The following is a 15,000-nucleotide window of genomic DNA, read 5'->3' as shown; positions in this document are numbered from 1 at the left end:
GTTGACTGGGAAAAGAAAAAACCAAACTAGTGAGGAAGGCAGAAAAGTTTTATGCGCTTCCTTCAGGGGATAATTGATTTTATTTATTTATTTATTTATTTATTTGGATAATTGATTTGTTGGGTCTTTCTTGGCCTCAAACTCCCATTCCTGAGTCTAGGAAGAAGGGTCCAAGAGGGGTTGTGAATATCAAGTGGAAGGCAATAAAAACATTTGTGGAGCCTTGCATGTTGGTGCACTGGGTCCTGAGGTTTTGCAGGACTTGAAAGGGTTTTTCCGAGATCTGATCCTGATCTCCCACATTGAATTCCACCTTTTATTTCCCTGTTCTTCCTTTCTTCTTCCTGAGTTCTGGCTCCATATGTCTGTGGACCACACGTGTCAGAGACTTTGCTAGCTGAAAAGATCCTATAATTCATTACCCAAAAAACTGGACCAGTTTGCTCCTTCTCCGGGTTTACTCTTGCATGCTTTTCTGAGAAGTGTAGGCTTCGTATCTCTGAAGTCGATCTGTGTTCGCCGTCCTGCACATTTGATAATTGCAGTGCCTGCCTTGCCGACCCAGGGTTTCAGGAACATAAACTCCGGGGCTGGAGGGAAGAGTACTGTTGCCTGGGAGACGGTGGGCGGGAGAGTGAATGGACTTGGTGGCAGCTGTTTACACTTACAGCTTGTTTCTTAGTATCATCCATCTTTGCTGCAGACAGCAGGGTTTTTATGGTAAGCCGAAGAACCAAGAGTAATTTATGGAAAGGGGATGGCAAAATATCTACTGTTCAGTCGATATTGGTTTCATTCCTCTCTCTGCCTTTCTCGTTGCCGGCCCATCAATTAAGTAGCAGAACTTTTCCCAAAATAACTTGGTCGGGAGCTGAAAAGCTTTCCTGATACTTATTGACTGTAAAATCACTAACTGTTGGTTTAAGAGGAAAATAAATATGACTGACTTGGGTTTTAGTTTTGACCTTTCTTGGAAATTTATTGGACTTCTCTCTAGTCTGTCATTTTAGTGGAAAATCCCAGAGCACATCTGTGGAAGCATGTCACATCTAAACTAAGTGCACAGGTGTAGAATTTACTTTTATTTTTTTTAATTTAGGGTCTGAGCTCAGTCTCCTGTCTCCCTTTAAGGAGTTACTTAATTCAGCCCTTGGCACAGGGATGAGGAACGTAGGAAATGGCTCGTGCTGTGGGAAGCCACGGAAGGTTAGAATGTAGCTGGATTATGAACAATCTTCATTGCATTGTGGCCTGGCTTTGTGTTACTTTGTCTGTTTTTTTTTTTTTTTCCTCTCTTTTTTTTTTTCTAAAGTAAATTGGCATAACATCCAGAACCTTCCAGCAAAAAAGAGATTAGGACCTGGAACACTGGCCTCTTCAGAACCCAGTGTCCTTAACACCAGCCTGTCATTCTTAGTCCAAGTGGGCTTCTCCTGTCTTCTCTGCATTTACTGCTTCCCAAAGAAACTTTTTATGAAGTACAAGCTAAATTCTTCTCTCTCTCTTTCTCTCTCTCTCTCTCTTTCTCTCTCTCTCTCTCTTTCTCTCTCTCTCTTTCTCTCTTTCTCTCTCTCCCTCTCTCTCTCTCTCTCTCTCTCTCTCTCTCTCTCTCTGTGTGTGTGTGTGTGATTATTAGCATGTATACATCTTCTTTCTTCCCTGACCCCCTCTCCAGCATCTCGTGTACTCAGGCTGGCTTTGGGCTAGCCATGTAGCCAAGGAAAACCTTGGTCTGTCGGCTGTGACTGGACAAGGGGATAGACCAGAGAGCACTTAAGAGGAAGACTACCCTAGTCTTAGTTAACTTCCTGTTGTTGTGATAATCCCCTGTGTAGTCCTGGCTGTCCTAGAACTCACCAGGTAGACTAGGCTGGCCTCAGAGATCTGCCTGCCTCTGCCTCCTGAGTGTTACAACTAAAGGTGTGCCCCACCATCGCCCGTATCTCCATTTTTTTTTTTTTCTATCCCGGTTACAGAATGGTGCCACCCACAGTGGATGGGTTTTTCCCTCTCAAGGAGTCAAGATGGCAATGCCTCACTGGCGTGTCAAAGGTTCATCTTCCAGGGGATTCTAGATTTGGCTAAGGTGACAATGCTGACTATCACACCTTCTATCACAATAGTCCTGGAGAGGGACTGGGCAGTGGCAGGCAATTTGAGGTTTGACTTGCCTAGTATGGTGTTTATTAAACTAGCCACATGATATAGTTTGTATACAGTCAAGTCCTCTGCATCATTCTAAACATATATAGACCTTTATTCCTTGTTATTTATAGCAACTGTTCCCATAGAATTGCATTGTGTTAGGTTTAGGAACAATCTAAAAATAATTTTAGAGGTGGAGGGAAATATGCTTAGATTATGCAAATACTACACTGCTTTCTATAAAGGACCTGACTCTTTATAGGTGAAAAGGGCATGTCAGAGCCAGTGCTTGAAGAGAGACCGCTGTATTATACATTACTGTCAAAATGAAACCCAGTTCACTGGGGCTGGACAGGGGCTAGTGGTTAAGAGCACTTGTTATTAATATTAATGCCAGCAGCACAACACAATTCAAGTGGAATACCAATATTCAGAGAAGCTGGTTAGCCTGTAGGGAGGGGCCGAGGGAATGTCCACTGAAAACTTGGGGCAGGGATGAGGAGGTGACACTTAGAGACCCTGATCTGAAATCTTACCTGGGCAAGTGTCAGCAGTCAGCAACGGAAGCGTGTGAGCTCCAGAAGAGCTTTTTCAGCCACCGAGACCATCCTGCACTGGGAGCTGGTGACCGCCCTTAATTACCTCCTTCGGGGGCTGGAGAGATGGCTCAGTGGTTAAGAGCACTGACTGTCCTTCCAGAGGTCCTGAGTTCAGTTCCCAGCAACCACATGGTGGCTCACAACCAACTGGAATGGGATCTGATGCCTTCTGGTGTGTCTGGATACATCGATAGTGTACTCATATACATAAAATTATTAAATAAATCTTTAAAAACAAAATATCTCCTTTGGATCTTATAGTTAAACGTAAGCCTTTGTTGTTTAATAACTTTTTTTTTCTGTACAAATATCCAAGCTATATTTTTTGTGACTGTGTCACCTGCAGAAATGAAGCCGTTGTCATTTCTGGAAGGAAACTGGCCCAGCAGATCAAGCAAGAAGTACGGCAGGAGGTGGAAGAGTGGGTGGCCTCAGGCAACAAGCGGCCACACCTCAGTGTCATTCTGGTTGGTGACAATCCCGCCAGTCACTCCTATGTTCTCAACAAAACCAGGGCAGCAGCTGAAGTGGGTAAGTGTCGTCACCAGAGCCCTCCTGGTATGTGCCACCATGCCTCTTTCTGAGGAGAGCCCTGAGTGACTGTCTAAACCATAATCCCAGCACTGTGGGAGTCAGAGTCAGGGGGACCAGGAATTCAAGGCCAGCCTTGGCCACATAGCATGCTTGAGGTCATCCCGGACTACATAAGACCTTGTCTCAAAAAATCTAAAATACAAAACAAAAAAACAAACAAACCCTCTACAGCAACAATAAAAAGAGAAAACTCAAATACGTAAGACTAGTCTGATAAAACTGAGTCAAAACTTTACTGTGGGAAGAATTGGCCCTATAGAGGGAGGGCTTTCAATGACAAACAGGTTGTCTTGTTGTAGCTTCTGGGCTGTGATCTCCATTCTGTTTTGGACTTCACATTTTAGCGAGGACCTTGAACACATTTTACATTTGCTTCCCCCACCCCCACCCCCACACACCCCTCGCCCCGCCCCAGCATCTCTGTCTTGGGTTAGTGAGCTGGCTCATGGATTGATCACTTATCCCAGCCTCATCCGAAGGGAAGACACCAGGTGCTCAGACCACTGACTGTCTGTCACACGAGCAGACACAGGCACATCTAAGCCAGCTGTTTCTAGACCTCTGTCATATGGTAATCTGCAATGCCTCAAGGACAGACACAGATCTCCCGTCCCCCAAGGCCTAAGCCGCTTCAGCCCCTTGATGATAAAGCCAATCAGTGAAGAACTCAGAAGCCATTTCTCAGAAGTCAGTCACTTCCTTCAGACCTCTGTTTAACCACATCACAGAGGCCTCCTCATCCTGCGGCTCAATCTTTCCCATGATGCTTGAACACTCAAGACAGAGATACTGTTTTTTTTAAAACTTGTAATATTTATTACACTAATTATGTTTATTTATTAAGTGCATGTGGCATGTGTGTGTGTGTGTGTGTGTTTACTCTTGACTTATTTTTTTGAGTCAGGGTCTCTCACTGAACCTGGAGACTGGCTGGCCAACAGGCGCTGGGAATGCTATGGTCTCACTGCTCAAGCCGTTGTACCTTTTACGTGGTACTTGAGATCAAAATCCATCCTCAGCAAGGATATGGAGCCATTTCTCCAGCTCTCTGGCTGGTGTTTTATCTGAGGCTCAGGCTCCCTGTTTTAATATGAACTCATTGAATAAGCACAGAACAGTGCAGGAGGAGCCCTGAGCTAGTGTCCTGGAGTGTGCCATCTGTGAGCCTGTAAGGCACTTAGGTCATGGGCAGTAGTTACACCCTGGGCAGTTCACTTAGCTTGCGTGGTGGTTACACACTACAGGTGTTTATTAAGTGCTTTGGTGTTCTTTTTTCCCCCCATTCATCCCCTGTGGTTTGGAGCAGTGTCCCTTGGTGTTGTTTTAAGCCCTGACCTTTCTTACCGTAGGAATCAACAGTGAGACCATTGTGAAAGCAGCCTCAGTTTCAGAGGAAGAGCTGCTGAATTCAATCAGGAAGCTGAACAACGATGAGAGCGTAGACGGCCTCCTTGTCCAGCTGCCACTCCCAGGTGAGCGCTGGTTTTCAGAAGATACCATTTGGGCTTGAGAGACAGCTTGGTGGTTAAGAGCACTGGCTGTTCTTCCAGAGGACCCAGCTTCGATTCCCAGCACCTACATGGTGGTTCACAGCTGTCCATAACTCCATTCCAGGGGATCTGATGCTCTCTTCTGGTCTCCATTGGCACCAGGCACAAACATACAAACACATGCAGGCAAAACACCCATCACACACACACACACACACACACTAAAATAAAATAAAATTTAAAAATAAAAAGAAATGATTTCTAAGCAGAGGTACTGTTTGAAGTGCTTAAAGTACTCACTGTTTCACTGTGCAGTCTGGGCTGGCCTCAGACTTGGAGCAGTCCTCCTGCCTCAGCCTTCCAAGTGCTGGGATAACTGATCTGAGTTATCCCTCGCAGCCTGATAAGAGATGTCCATAAAGGAGAGTGGAGGGATGTGGTATTTGGCTTCTGCTTACGTGCATCACAGCAACAAGTCAGAGAGAGTAGATCCCCACAACAAGCCTGATACACTGGGGCAGGGCAGCCTCTGCAGCACCACCGGGACTTTAGGGGCGTGGTCTTGATTTCTGTTTTAGAGCACATTGATGAGAGGAAGGTCTGCAATGCTGTTTCTCCTGACAAGGATGTTGATGGCTTTCATGTCATTAACGTGGGGCGAATGTGCCTGGACCAGTACTCCATGCTGCCAGCAACCCCATGGGGCGTGTGGGAGATAATTAAGCGAACAGGTAGGTGTATGTTTAAATTGCATTTCTGTTTCAGTATTATGAACGTAGTGTAGGTTGGGCATTCCCGGTCTGAAAGCCTTTCAGCACTGTTAGTTTTGAAATGTTAACCAAATAGAAGCCATGCAGATATCCCCAAATCTCAACGATCTCAGTGTCGGGGCGTTCCTGGCCTCACAAACTTCAGGTAAGGGATAGTCAACCTGTACTTAGAACTGGCAGAAACCCCCAAAACCGCAAAGTATGGGATCCCACCCAGCGGGGCTCACCTAGCTGTTGCATAGGACAGCTCTGCTCCATTCTACAGGCCTTGGAGAAGGAAATGGTAGGTTTAACAACGGTGACAGCAAGGATCCATGGGACATTTTGCAGTTTCCAGAATGCCTTCAGTGTTCTCTGCACTTTCTCTGTGAGGCAGTCCCAGCCATGACTGGTTGATAGTTTAACGATTGGATTTGTGACCCAGGTCATCTGCCTTCCTCTGGTACACATTTTGAGACAGAACAGATCTTTTAATGCAAATCTATATATCTGAATGATTCATGTTGTGAACAAATTAAAGTTCTGTGTAAAGCATGGTGGTAGGCAACAAGACATTTTCAGATGTGGCTTTGATTGTACTTATTCAAAGTTGAATCTGTGCTGTGTCATTCGGAGTGTTTTTTTTTGTGTGTGTGTGTGTGTGTGTGTGTGTGTGTGTGTGTGTGTATTTATTGTTATTTATCTTTGCAGGCATTCCAACCTTAGGGAAGAACGTGGTAGTGGCTGGCAGGTCAAAAAACGTTGGAATGCCGATTGCAATGTTGCTGCACACAGATGGAGCTCACGAACGGCCCGGGGGTGAGGAAGTTCCCTTTCCTGCGGTAACTCTCAAAAGCCATCCTGTGACCCCTGTCAACACTCAGAAATAACCTGCACTCGATGCCACCAAGGCTCCTGGAACTAGTCTCTGATGGATCCCAGTTTTGAATAAAGCTTGCTTGTAGGCAATTAGAAATTGTCAGTTATGGCTTAGACAGTCCCAACGAGCTTTCTTACTCAGAGTTGGTGTCCTATTCTGTGTCGTTTGGGAGGAAAAGAAACAGTGGCTCCTGCAGAGGAGTTAACTGACCAGACCCAAGGGGTCCAGCTGAGAGCAGCGCCAGACACTACACCAAGTGGTAGTTGTGTTTAAATTTTCATTTCAGTTATTACTATGTGTGAGTTCCGGGGTCAGATTCAGGCTGGCAGGAATGTTTGATAAGCATGTTCACACACACACATACCACACACATACCACACACACACCACACACCACACACACACACACACACACACACACACACACACACACGGCCCTTTTCTCTGTCCTGAGTATTGGCTCTAAGAGACAATGCAAGTCCGTGATTTTCCAAAGGTGTTGGGTTTCTGCAGTGCTGTGAGCAGCTGAAACCTACCTCCATCCCAGCCTGGATTTGGGACTCAAGGCATCTGTTTTTGCCTCTCAGGTGATGCCACAGTCACAATATCTCACCGATACACTCCCAAAGAACAGCTGAAGAAGCACACGATCCTTGCGGACATTGTAATATCTGCCGCTGGTAAGAGCTCTACAGTGCATCTCTAGACTTGTATGTATGTGTACACATATGCGTTGTCTGAACTCTCACCCGTCCAGCTGCCACCCCCTCCCAGTGAGTCCCTGAGCTCGAGTTGCAGCTGGGATACCTGTCACCCCATTGCAGACTGGAGGAGGAGGGTACTCCTACCCGCAGAGTATTTCCATGTGCGTTTAAATGGTTCCTTAGTTACTGGTGCTCCTCCAGGTACCGTGTCTATAATGTCCTATGACTATAATGCCCCCTGCAGGCACATGGTGCATATATATTCAGGCAAAACATTTCTATACGTAAAATCAATAAATCTACAATAAATGAAAATCCAGAGATGAAGTGTGTTGCCTTCAGTGTCCCGCTGATCATTGCTCTCTGTCACTAGGCATTCCAAATCTGATCACAGCTGACATGATCAAGGAAGGAGCAGCGGTCATCGATGTGGGAATAAACAGAGTTCAAGATCCTGTCACTGCAAAGCCCAGATTGGTTGGAGATGTGGATTTTGAAGGTATTTAGTGTAATTTGTAAATAATACCTTTCATGGACATTAGGACAGATTGCTTTTCTTTCTTTCTTCCTTTCTTTCTCCCTTTCTTTCTTTCTTTCCTTCCTTCCTTCCTTCCTTCCTTCCTTCCTTCCTTCCTTCCTTCCTTCTTTCTTTCTTTCTTTCTTCCTTCCTTCCTTCCTTTTTCCTTTCTTCCTTTCTTCCTTCCTTTCTTCCTTTCTTCTTTTTTTTAAATGTATTTATTTACTTCATGTATGTGAGTACACTGTCGCTGTCTCAAGACACACCAGAAGAGGGCATCAGATCCCATTACAGATGGTTGTGAGCCACCATGTGTTTGCTTGGATTTGAACTCAGGACCTCTGGAAGAACAGTCAGTGCTCATAACTGATGAGCCATCTCTCCAACCCTTTCTTTTCTTTTCTTCCTTTCGTTTCCTCTCTCTGTCTCTGTCTGTCTGTCTGTCTGTCTGTCTGTCTGCCTGTCTGTCTGTCTCTCTCTCTCTCTGAGACAAGGTCTCAGTTGGTAGCTTTGGCTGTGTCGACCAGGCTGGCCTTGAGCTCACAGAAATCCATGTCCCTCTGCCTCCTAAGTACTGAGATTGAAGGTGTGTGCTATCACATCTGGCTCTTTTCTTATAACTTTTAAGTAATAAGAAAAGAATAATTTTGGTAACATTGTTAAAACACTTTTAAAAAAAATGTGCGGTGTGTATGTAATAGTATGTGTTTGAGTTTGCCTGTGTGTGGGTACATATGTCTGTGGGGGCATGTTTGGGGGCATGTGTGTGGGTACATGTGTGTGTGTGGAGGCCTGAGATTGACACCGAGGGCCTTCCAGGATTGTTCTCTACCTTCTTCCAAGAGGCACCACCACGCCTCATGGCTATACATGGGATTTGTTTTGTTTTTTTTTTTTTAAAGAAATTGTATGTGTGTTGTGTGGGTGTGTATATTTGCGTTATGTGTCTGTGTTGTATGTGGTTTGTGGGTCTGTGTCTATTTGTTATGTGTCTGTTTTGTGTGTGTGTTATATGTATATGTGCTGTCTGTGTGTTGTTTATGTGTTATGTGTGTGTGTGGTGTCTGTGTATTGTGCGTTGTGTATGGTTTTCTTAAAGATTATTTATTTGTTTATTTTATGTATATGAGTACACTGTTGTACAGATGGTTGTGAGCCACCATGTGGTTGCTGGGATTTGAACTCAGGACCTTCAGAAGAGCAATAAGTGCTCTTACCTGCTGAGCCATTTCTCCACCCTGCGTTTTGTATGCATTATGTGTGTATGTGGTGTCTGTGTGTCGTGTGTGTTCTAATATCTGTGTCTGTATATATGTTATTTATGAGTGTGCATGTGTGATGTGTATGTGTGTGTTAATGTGTATGTTGTGGGTGTATGTCATGCATGTGTGTTGTATATGTATGTTGGTGGGTTTTTTTTGTTTTTTGGGGCTTTTTTTTTTTGGTTTTTCAAGATAGGGTTTCTCTGTGTATCCCTGGCTGTCCTGGAACTCACTCTGTAGACCAGGCTGACCTCAAACTCAGAAATCCACCTGCCTCTGCCTCCCAAGTGCTGGGATTAAACGCATACGCCACCACTGCCTGGCTGTTGGTGTGTTTTATGTGTGTACATGTGTCACTGTGTGTGTGTCCTAGGTCTCTTCAATTCATGACTTGGAGTATTCACCTGGAGCTTGCTGACTGACTAGCAAGCCCCGGGCATCTGTTTCTCTGCTTCCCAGCACAGGGATTACAGGCATGCGCCACCACACCTGCCTTTTTGACACGGGTTCTGAGGCTTGAACTCAGGCCCTTGTTTGTTCAGCCAGTGCTTTACCACTGATGTATGCCCTGGCCTGTAAATGCTATTTAAAAGAAAAAAAATTAAAGATTTGTTTAGCACGTCTGGATGTTTTGCCTGCGTGTATTTGCTTGTGCACCATGTGTGTGCCTGGGGCCCACAGAGGTCAGAAGAGGGTGTCAGGTACCCTGCAACTGGAGTCAAAGATGGTTATGAGCCACCATGCTGGTGCCGGGAGCCTGACTCTCTTCCTCTGCAAGAGCAGCCAGTGCTCCTCCTCTTGAACCATTTCTCTAGCTCTTTCCTACCCAGTTTGACGCTAATGATGGCCCTTACATTTCTTATTGCTCTTTCTTGAGTATTTTTGTTATGACATGGTAAAGTACCATGTGATCTTTGCCACAAACATCTGTAACAGCCTGCCTATCTTGTTTCTATGCAGGAGTCAAGAAGAAAGCTGGCTATATCACTCCCGTCCCCGGTGGTGTGGGTCCCATGACCGTGGCCATGCTCATGAAGAACACCATTATTGCTGCAAAGAAAGTGCTAAGACCAGAGGAGCTGGAAGTGTTCAAGTCCAAACAGCGCGGAGTCGCCACCAACTAGCAGCACTCCGAGCCAGCCCGAGAGGCTAAGCGGGCCAAGAAGAATGCAGTGTTTTTAATTTATTCTGTCGAAATGGTTTAAAATGTTTGTATTTATTGAAAGCTTAAACGGGTGGCTGTGTGCGCGCATGGCTCTGCAGAACCTCACCAGGGTGCCCATCAGTTGTCCTGCCTTTGACCTGGTGATGCACGGGAGACGTCCTCACACCGAGAGTGGATGCTGAACTTCATCAAAAAAAAAAAAAAAAGTCTGCCGTTTTAGGCTCTCATTTCCCAAGTGCTATTCCAATACAAGTTGATGACTCATCTTAGGTCCCAAGCCTTTGAGTTCAACTTTCAAACCAAAGGAAACCTTAGTAGAGGAAATGAAGGGAAAGGAAGAGAAAGCAGCACAGGGTTTCAATGGCACTCCCTTGCTCTCTCAGGAGTGCAGCCAGGAATGCTCCGATTGCCCTGAGGAGAGCTCAGCTGGCTGGGCCTAGCTGTCCCCTGTGGCGGGTCGTCAGGGAAGGTTTAGAGTCTCCTCACTTGCTGTTATCCTTCTGTGAACTTGTCCTATCTATTTTAATTTTTTAGAATCGAAAAAGCTCATTTTATAAATGATGTGTGTATTGTCATGTTTGGCTTTTGCAGCACATTTAAACTTTGAAGTTTCAGACTGTTAGAGAGTTGTGTGTCTGTTTTCTTTGGCAGGTGCTTTGAGGGCTATTTGTTTTTTGAAAAACAAAACAAAACAAAACTTGTGTGTGATAATCACGAGGGCAGCTCGTGCCACCAAAGAACTGTCAGCAGCTGCCTGCCCGTCTTTCACGTACCCCGTTGGCTTTCCTGAAAGCTGTCCAGGAGCTTGGGTTAATACAAGACTTAGTCAGATTTTCTTATTAAAGGGTTTTGTTGCAGTTGGGTTTTTTGTTTGTTTTTAAATAAAGCACATGTGTCGGGTGTGGAATGAGTTTCTGAAATGCTTGTATCTCAGTCAGACCTAACCCATTACTATATCCTACCCAACGTTCTAGGCTAGCTGTTCCTAGATTACATCCACTCTATGAGGAGCTGTGGTGATCCTAGCCTAAACCCAACAGGCAGTTCTAAGCCAAGAGTTTATTAATCTTTAAGATTCATGTAAGTGATTCTGGGTGTCTTCTGTTCCCTCCATTCATACACCACTCACTACAAAGGGCTTCTTGCTTGCAAAAAATTTTAACAGGTGTACCCATGTGTGCGGTAGATATATGCTGTCCCTGCTATGCAGTAGTTTGATTGAGAGACAGGATAAAAGGCGCAAGCTGAACTTCCATCCCAGTATATTCTCATGGGTATTTACACTTAGGCTGAAGCCGAAGGAGGAGAGTGAGCCATGCCACCGCATGGCTGACCTGGTTTTCCCTTCTTCCTCTGCCAGGAACTCTTTACTCCTTACAGGGTGGGTTTTTTTTTTTCCCCTTTTAAAATCTGTGTAAGTACTTGCCTCTCTGTGTGTTTGTGTGTGTGTGTGTGTGTATGTGTGTGTGTAGGCCAGAAGAGGGCCTGGTCCCCTGGAACTAGAGGAGATAGTTCTGAGCCATCATGAAGGTGCTAGGAATCAAATCCAGGCCCTCCCTCTACAAGAGCAGCAAGTGCCCTTAACCGCTGAGCCATCTCCAGCTCCCTTGCTGTGGGTATTTTTATAAGTCGGGTGTGGTACCTGTTATAGGGGAGGGCTGTTGAGTTCCCTCAGTTATTAGACATGGTGTAAGGTAAGCAGACACGATTGAGGCTTTATTGAAGAGCAGTTTACATTAGAGATGGAAGAAACTCATAAGTGAATGGAAGGGTAATACACCAGTGAAAGTGTTCACGTGTACACAAAATATAAACGGTATTTAAGGTAAAAATGAGACAGAATGATCAACCTTCTAAAAGCTAACTGCTTCTCCAGCTCATTCGGTTACTGAAAGAACACTTGTCTCCGAGTCCGTAACGATGCTACAGTTTAAGCTGGAGACAGTGCTACTACAGATCAGTGAGACTGAAGTGTGGATGCCGTTAGTTCTCCCAGGATTGGTGCAGAGGAAGATGAACAGTTTTGTGTTGGAAAGGGTTTGGATCAGTGAAGAGCTGGCAGTCTTACCCCAGCTGGGAATGGTGCCTCTTCCAACCACTGGTATAAAGTACTCCTTTGATTAACAAACATTAGCTGCCTAGCATGCAATGTTCTTGAGATTGGAAATTTGGGCTTTAGCTATTGCAAAATTGTGCAGGGAGAGAGAGGACCTACTCAAATACATCAAGTAGATGGACTCCAGGCTATGAAGCCAGTGACAAACTTAAAGGGTCATTTGGTTGACCTAATGTGACTTAAGAGTTCAGCTAATGGGCACTATTTTGCCTTAAAAACAATCCACTCAGAGCCTGACGTGGCGGCACATGCCTTTAATCTCAGAGACAGGTGGGTCTCTGAATTCTGAGGCTAGCTAGCTGGCTTTCCAGGAAAGCTGAGGGTACACAGTGAGAACCCATCTCAAAACCAATCCACTAATACACAGATTCTAACAGCAATAATTTTAGAACTGGCTATTCAGTGTGTGGAAGGCCCAGGCCCACTGAACAGAGGACTTCAAGGAGAAGGAGGTGAAAGCCATGTCCTACCGTGCAAACCTGCAGAACTCATTCAGACCTTCAAGACCATCAAGTCACTTAGACATCAATCAAACCTTTGAAAGATACTAAACTGGCATTTGTCTTACATAGAGAAGACTAAATCAGTTTATATTTTAAATGTAAGTCCACCACTGGCCACTTACCTTATTTGTATCTTTGGAAAACATTTTTATTCTTTTCACAAGAAAGGTTATATCTATGGTGGGTGGCATTTTAAGCTGTATGTTTTCGGTATTTTCAGAACTGCCAGGGGAAGGGGGGAGCTCTGTGTCTATGTCGGAGGTCCCTGAAAGGCCTCCAGTTGTCTCTCTGGTCCGTGGGTAAGGAAGCAGGTGTAAGGCTTGACACCCTCAGATGAAGCCAACCAGGCTTTTCCCTGCTCCCAGTCTGGAAGAGCAGTGCTGGACTAGAGGGTGGTCTCCTCGCCCACCTCTCTCCCATAGTCCTCCTCGTCTTCATCTGTGAGGTTGAGGTCAGATTCCATCTCTATCCTCACCTGCGGCACCATGAAGACCGGACTCCGTGAGTAGCTGAAAGCAGGTGAAGCCGGGCAAGAGATTTTGAAATGCAGGGTGATGCTGTTTGGGACAGAGCAGGAAGAGAGAATAAGAGTCTAGGCTTGGATGTGTTCTGCACCAGCCGTATGTACAGCAGGGCTCTGATGGGACACTTCTGTCGCTGCTTATCGACTTAAAAAAAAAAAAAGTATTGCGTGTGTGTTTGCATGTATGTCTGTGCACCACATGCATGCAAGCTTTTTTTAAACAAAAATTCTTACAATGCAGGCAGCACTTAGGAGGCAGAGACAGGTGGTGGATCCGAATTCAAGAGCAGTCTGGGCTACATGAGTGAAACCCAGTTTCAGAAAATTTTATTACATACATTTATTTATTTATGGATGTTTGGGAGTTCAAGAGTGGATGTCAAAGGACAATGCAGGAGTTAATTATCTCCGTCCTAGGGATAAACTCCAATCATGTCTTATCTTTATTTATTTTTTTCCAGAATGGTCATACTGTGTAGACCAGGTTAACCTTGAACTTCCAGGGACCTACCCACCTTTGCCTCCCAAATGTTGGGATTAAAGGCATGAGCCACCATTTTTTTGAACTCAGATCACCAGGTTTGGGGGCAAGGGCGTGTACCTACTGACCCGTCTTGCTAACCTTTTTTTAAAAATTTATTTATTATTATATGTAAGTACACTGATTTATCTCTTATTATATGTAAGTACACTGTAGCTGTCTTCAGACACACCAGAAGAGGGCATCAGATCTCATTACAGATGGTTGTGAGCCACCATGAGGTTGCTGGGATTTGAACTCAGGACCTTTGGAAGAGCAGTCAGTGCTCTTAACCACTGAGCCATCTCTCCAGCCCTTGCTAACCTTTTTGATGTTGCTCTTTGATTCAGGGTCTCGAGTAGCCTCAAATTTTCTTTGTAGCTATGAATGGCCTTGAATTCCTGATCCTCCTGCCTCTGCCTCTCAGAGGCATGAACTGAGCCCCCCCCTCCCCCCCCCCCAGTTCATGCCTCTGAGAACAAAGTGTCCTCTATCTGCTGGGCTTTCGGCCATAGTCACTGAACTGGTCACAGCCTGTTTTAACCGACTTAAATGACTGCCAAAGCCAACTTTCTGAACCATAAATCTGACTGTTCTGTTCTCACTGTTCAAAGGACAGCATCCAGACTCCTTAGCATGGCAGACAGAGCCCGCCAGCACTGCCCATCGATCCCTGTGGGTGTGCTTTCAAATGTTGCCTTAGGCATGCTCCCATGGCTCAGACTGGACTTTCCTCCTCTGCTCTGGCCCAGTCTGCACCAGGCAGGTCTTCCTGTCCCAAATAAGACTATTCCCTGAGATCCCCAGCTTCGTGTGCGCATGCTTGTTCTCATACATGGCACCGTGCCTTTGCATGTCCCCCTACAACCCTGAGTATGGCACCTCATGCCTGGCAGGTGTGTCTGTACAATACATATGTGCCTGATGCCTGAGTCCATAAAAAGGGCTCAGATCACCCAGAACTGGGATGACAAATGGTCCCAAGCAGCCATGTGGATGTTACGAACCAAACTTGGGTCCTCTGGAAAAGCTGCCAGTGAAGGTAGCAACCTGTGAGCCATCTCACCAGTCCTCATCTCTCCAGCCCACCCACCTCTCCATCCCCCTATCCTGCCAGCCAGCCCCTCCCCCACCTCTCAGTCCCTTGCCCCTCCAGTTTTGTTTTTTTTTTAATTTATTTTTATTAGGTATTTTCCTCGTTTACATTTTCAATGCTATCCCAAAAGTCCCCCAT

General features: G+C 45.4%; 2 protein-coding genes across 2 annotated transcripts in view; one reads left to right on the top strand and one right to left on the bottom strand.

Annotated features, from left to right (window-relative positions):
- The window catches only part of Mthfd2 (methylenetetrahydrofolate dehydrogenase (NADP+ dependent) 2, methenyltetrahydrofolate cyclohydrolase), an 11,953-nt gene extending 929 nt beyond the window's left edge, over positions 1-11,024 (top strand). The window contains exons 2-8 of the mRNA XM_021164871.1: positions 3,091-3,275; positions 4,688-4,810; positions 5,407-5,559; positions 6,289-6,396; positions 7,044-7,136; positions 7,534-7,659; positions 9,900-11,024. Coding sequence (XP_021020530.1) covers positions 3,091-3,275; positions 4,688-4,810; positions 5,407-5,559; positions 6,289-6,396; positions 7,044-7,136; positions 7,534-7,659; positions 9,900-10,063 — 952 coding nt within the window. The 3' untranslated portion in view covers positions 10,064-11,024. The remainder of the gene's footprint in view (positions 1-3,090; positions 3,276-4,687; positions 4,811-5,406; positions 5,560-6,288; positions 6,397-7,043; positions 7,137-7,533; positions 7,660-9,899) is intronic.
- Positions 11,025-13,234: 2,210 nt separating this feature from the next.
- Slc4a5 (solute carrier family 4 member 5) overlaps positions 13,235-15,000 on the bottom strand; it is a 76,461-nt gene continuing 74,695 nt past the window's right edge. The window contains exon 26 of the mRNA XM_021164247.1: positions 13,235-13,280. The gene's annotated coding sequence lies outside the window, so the exon portion shown is untranslated. The remainder of the gene's footprint in view (positions 13,281-15,000) is intronic.

The sequence above is a fragment of the Mus caroli genome, chromosome 6 (genome assembly GCF_900094665.2).
Source record: "Mus caroli chromosome 6, CAROLI_EIJ_v1.1, whole genome shotgun sequence".
NCBI classification, from domain to species: Eukaryota; Metazoa; Chordata; class Mammalia; order Rodentia; family Muridae; genus Mus; species Mus caroli.
This window is presented reverse-complemented; position numbering and strand designations above follow the sequence as displayed.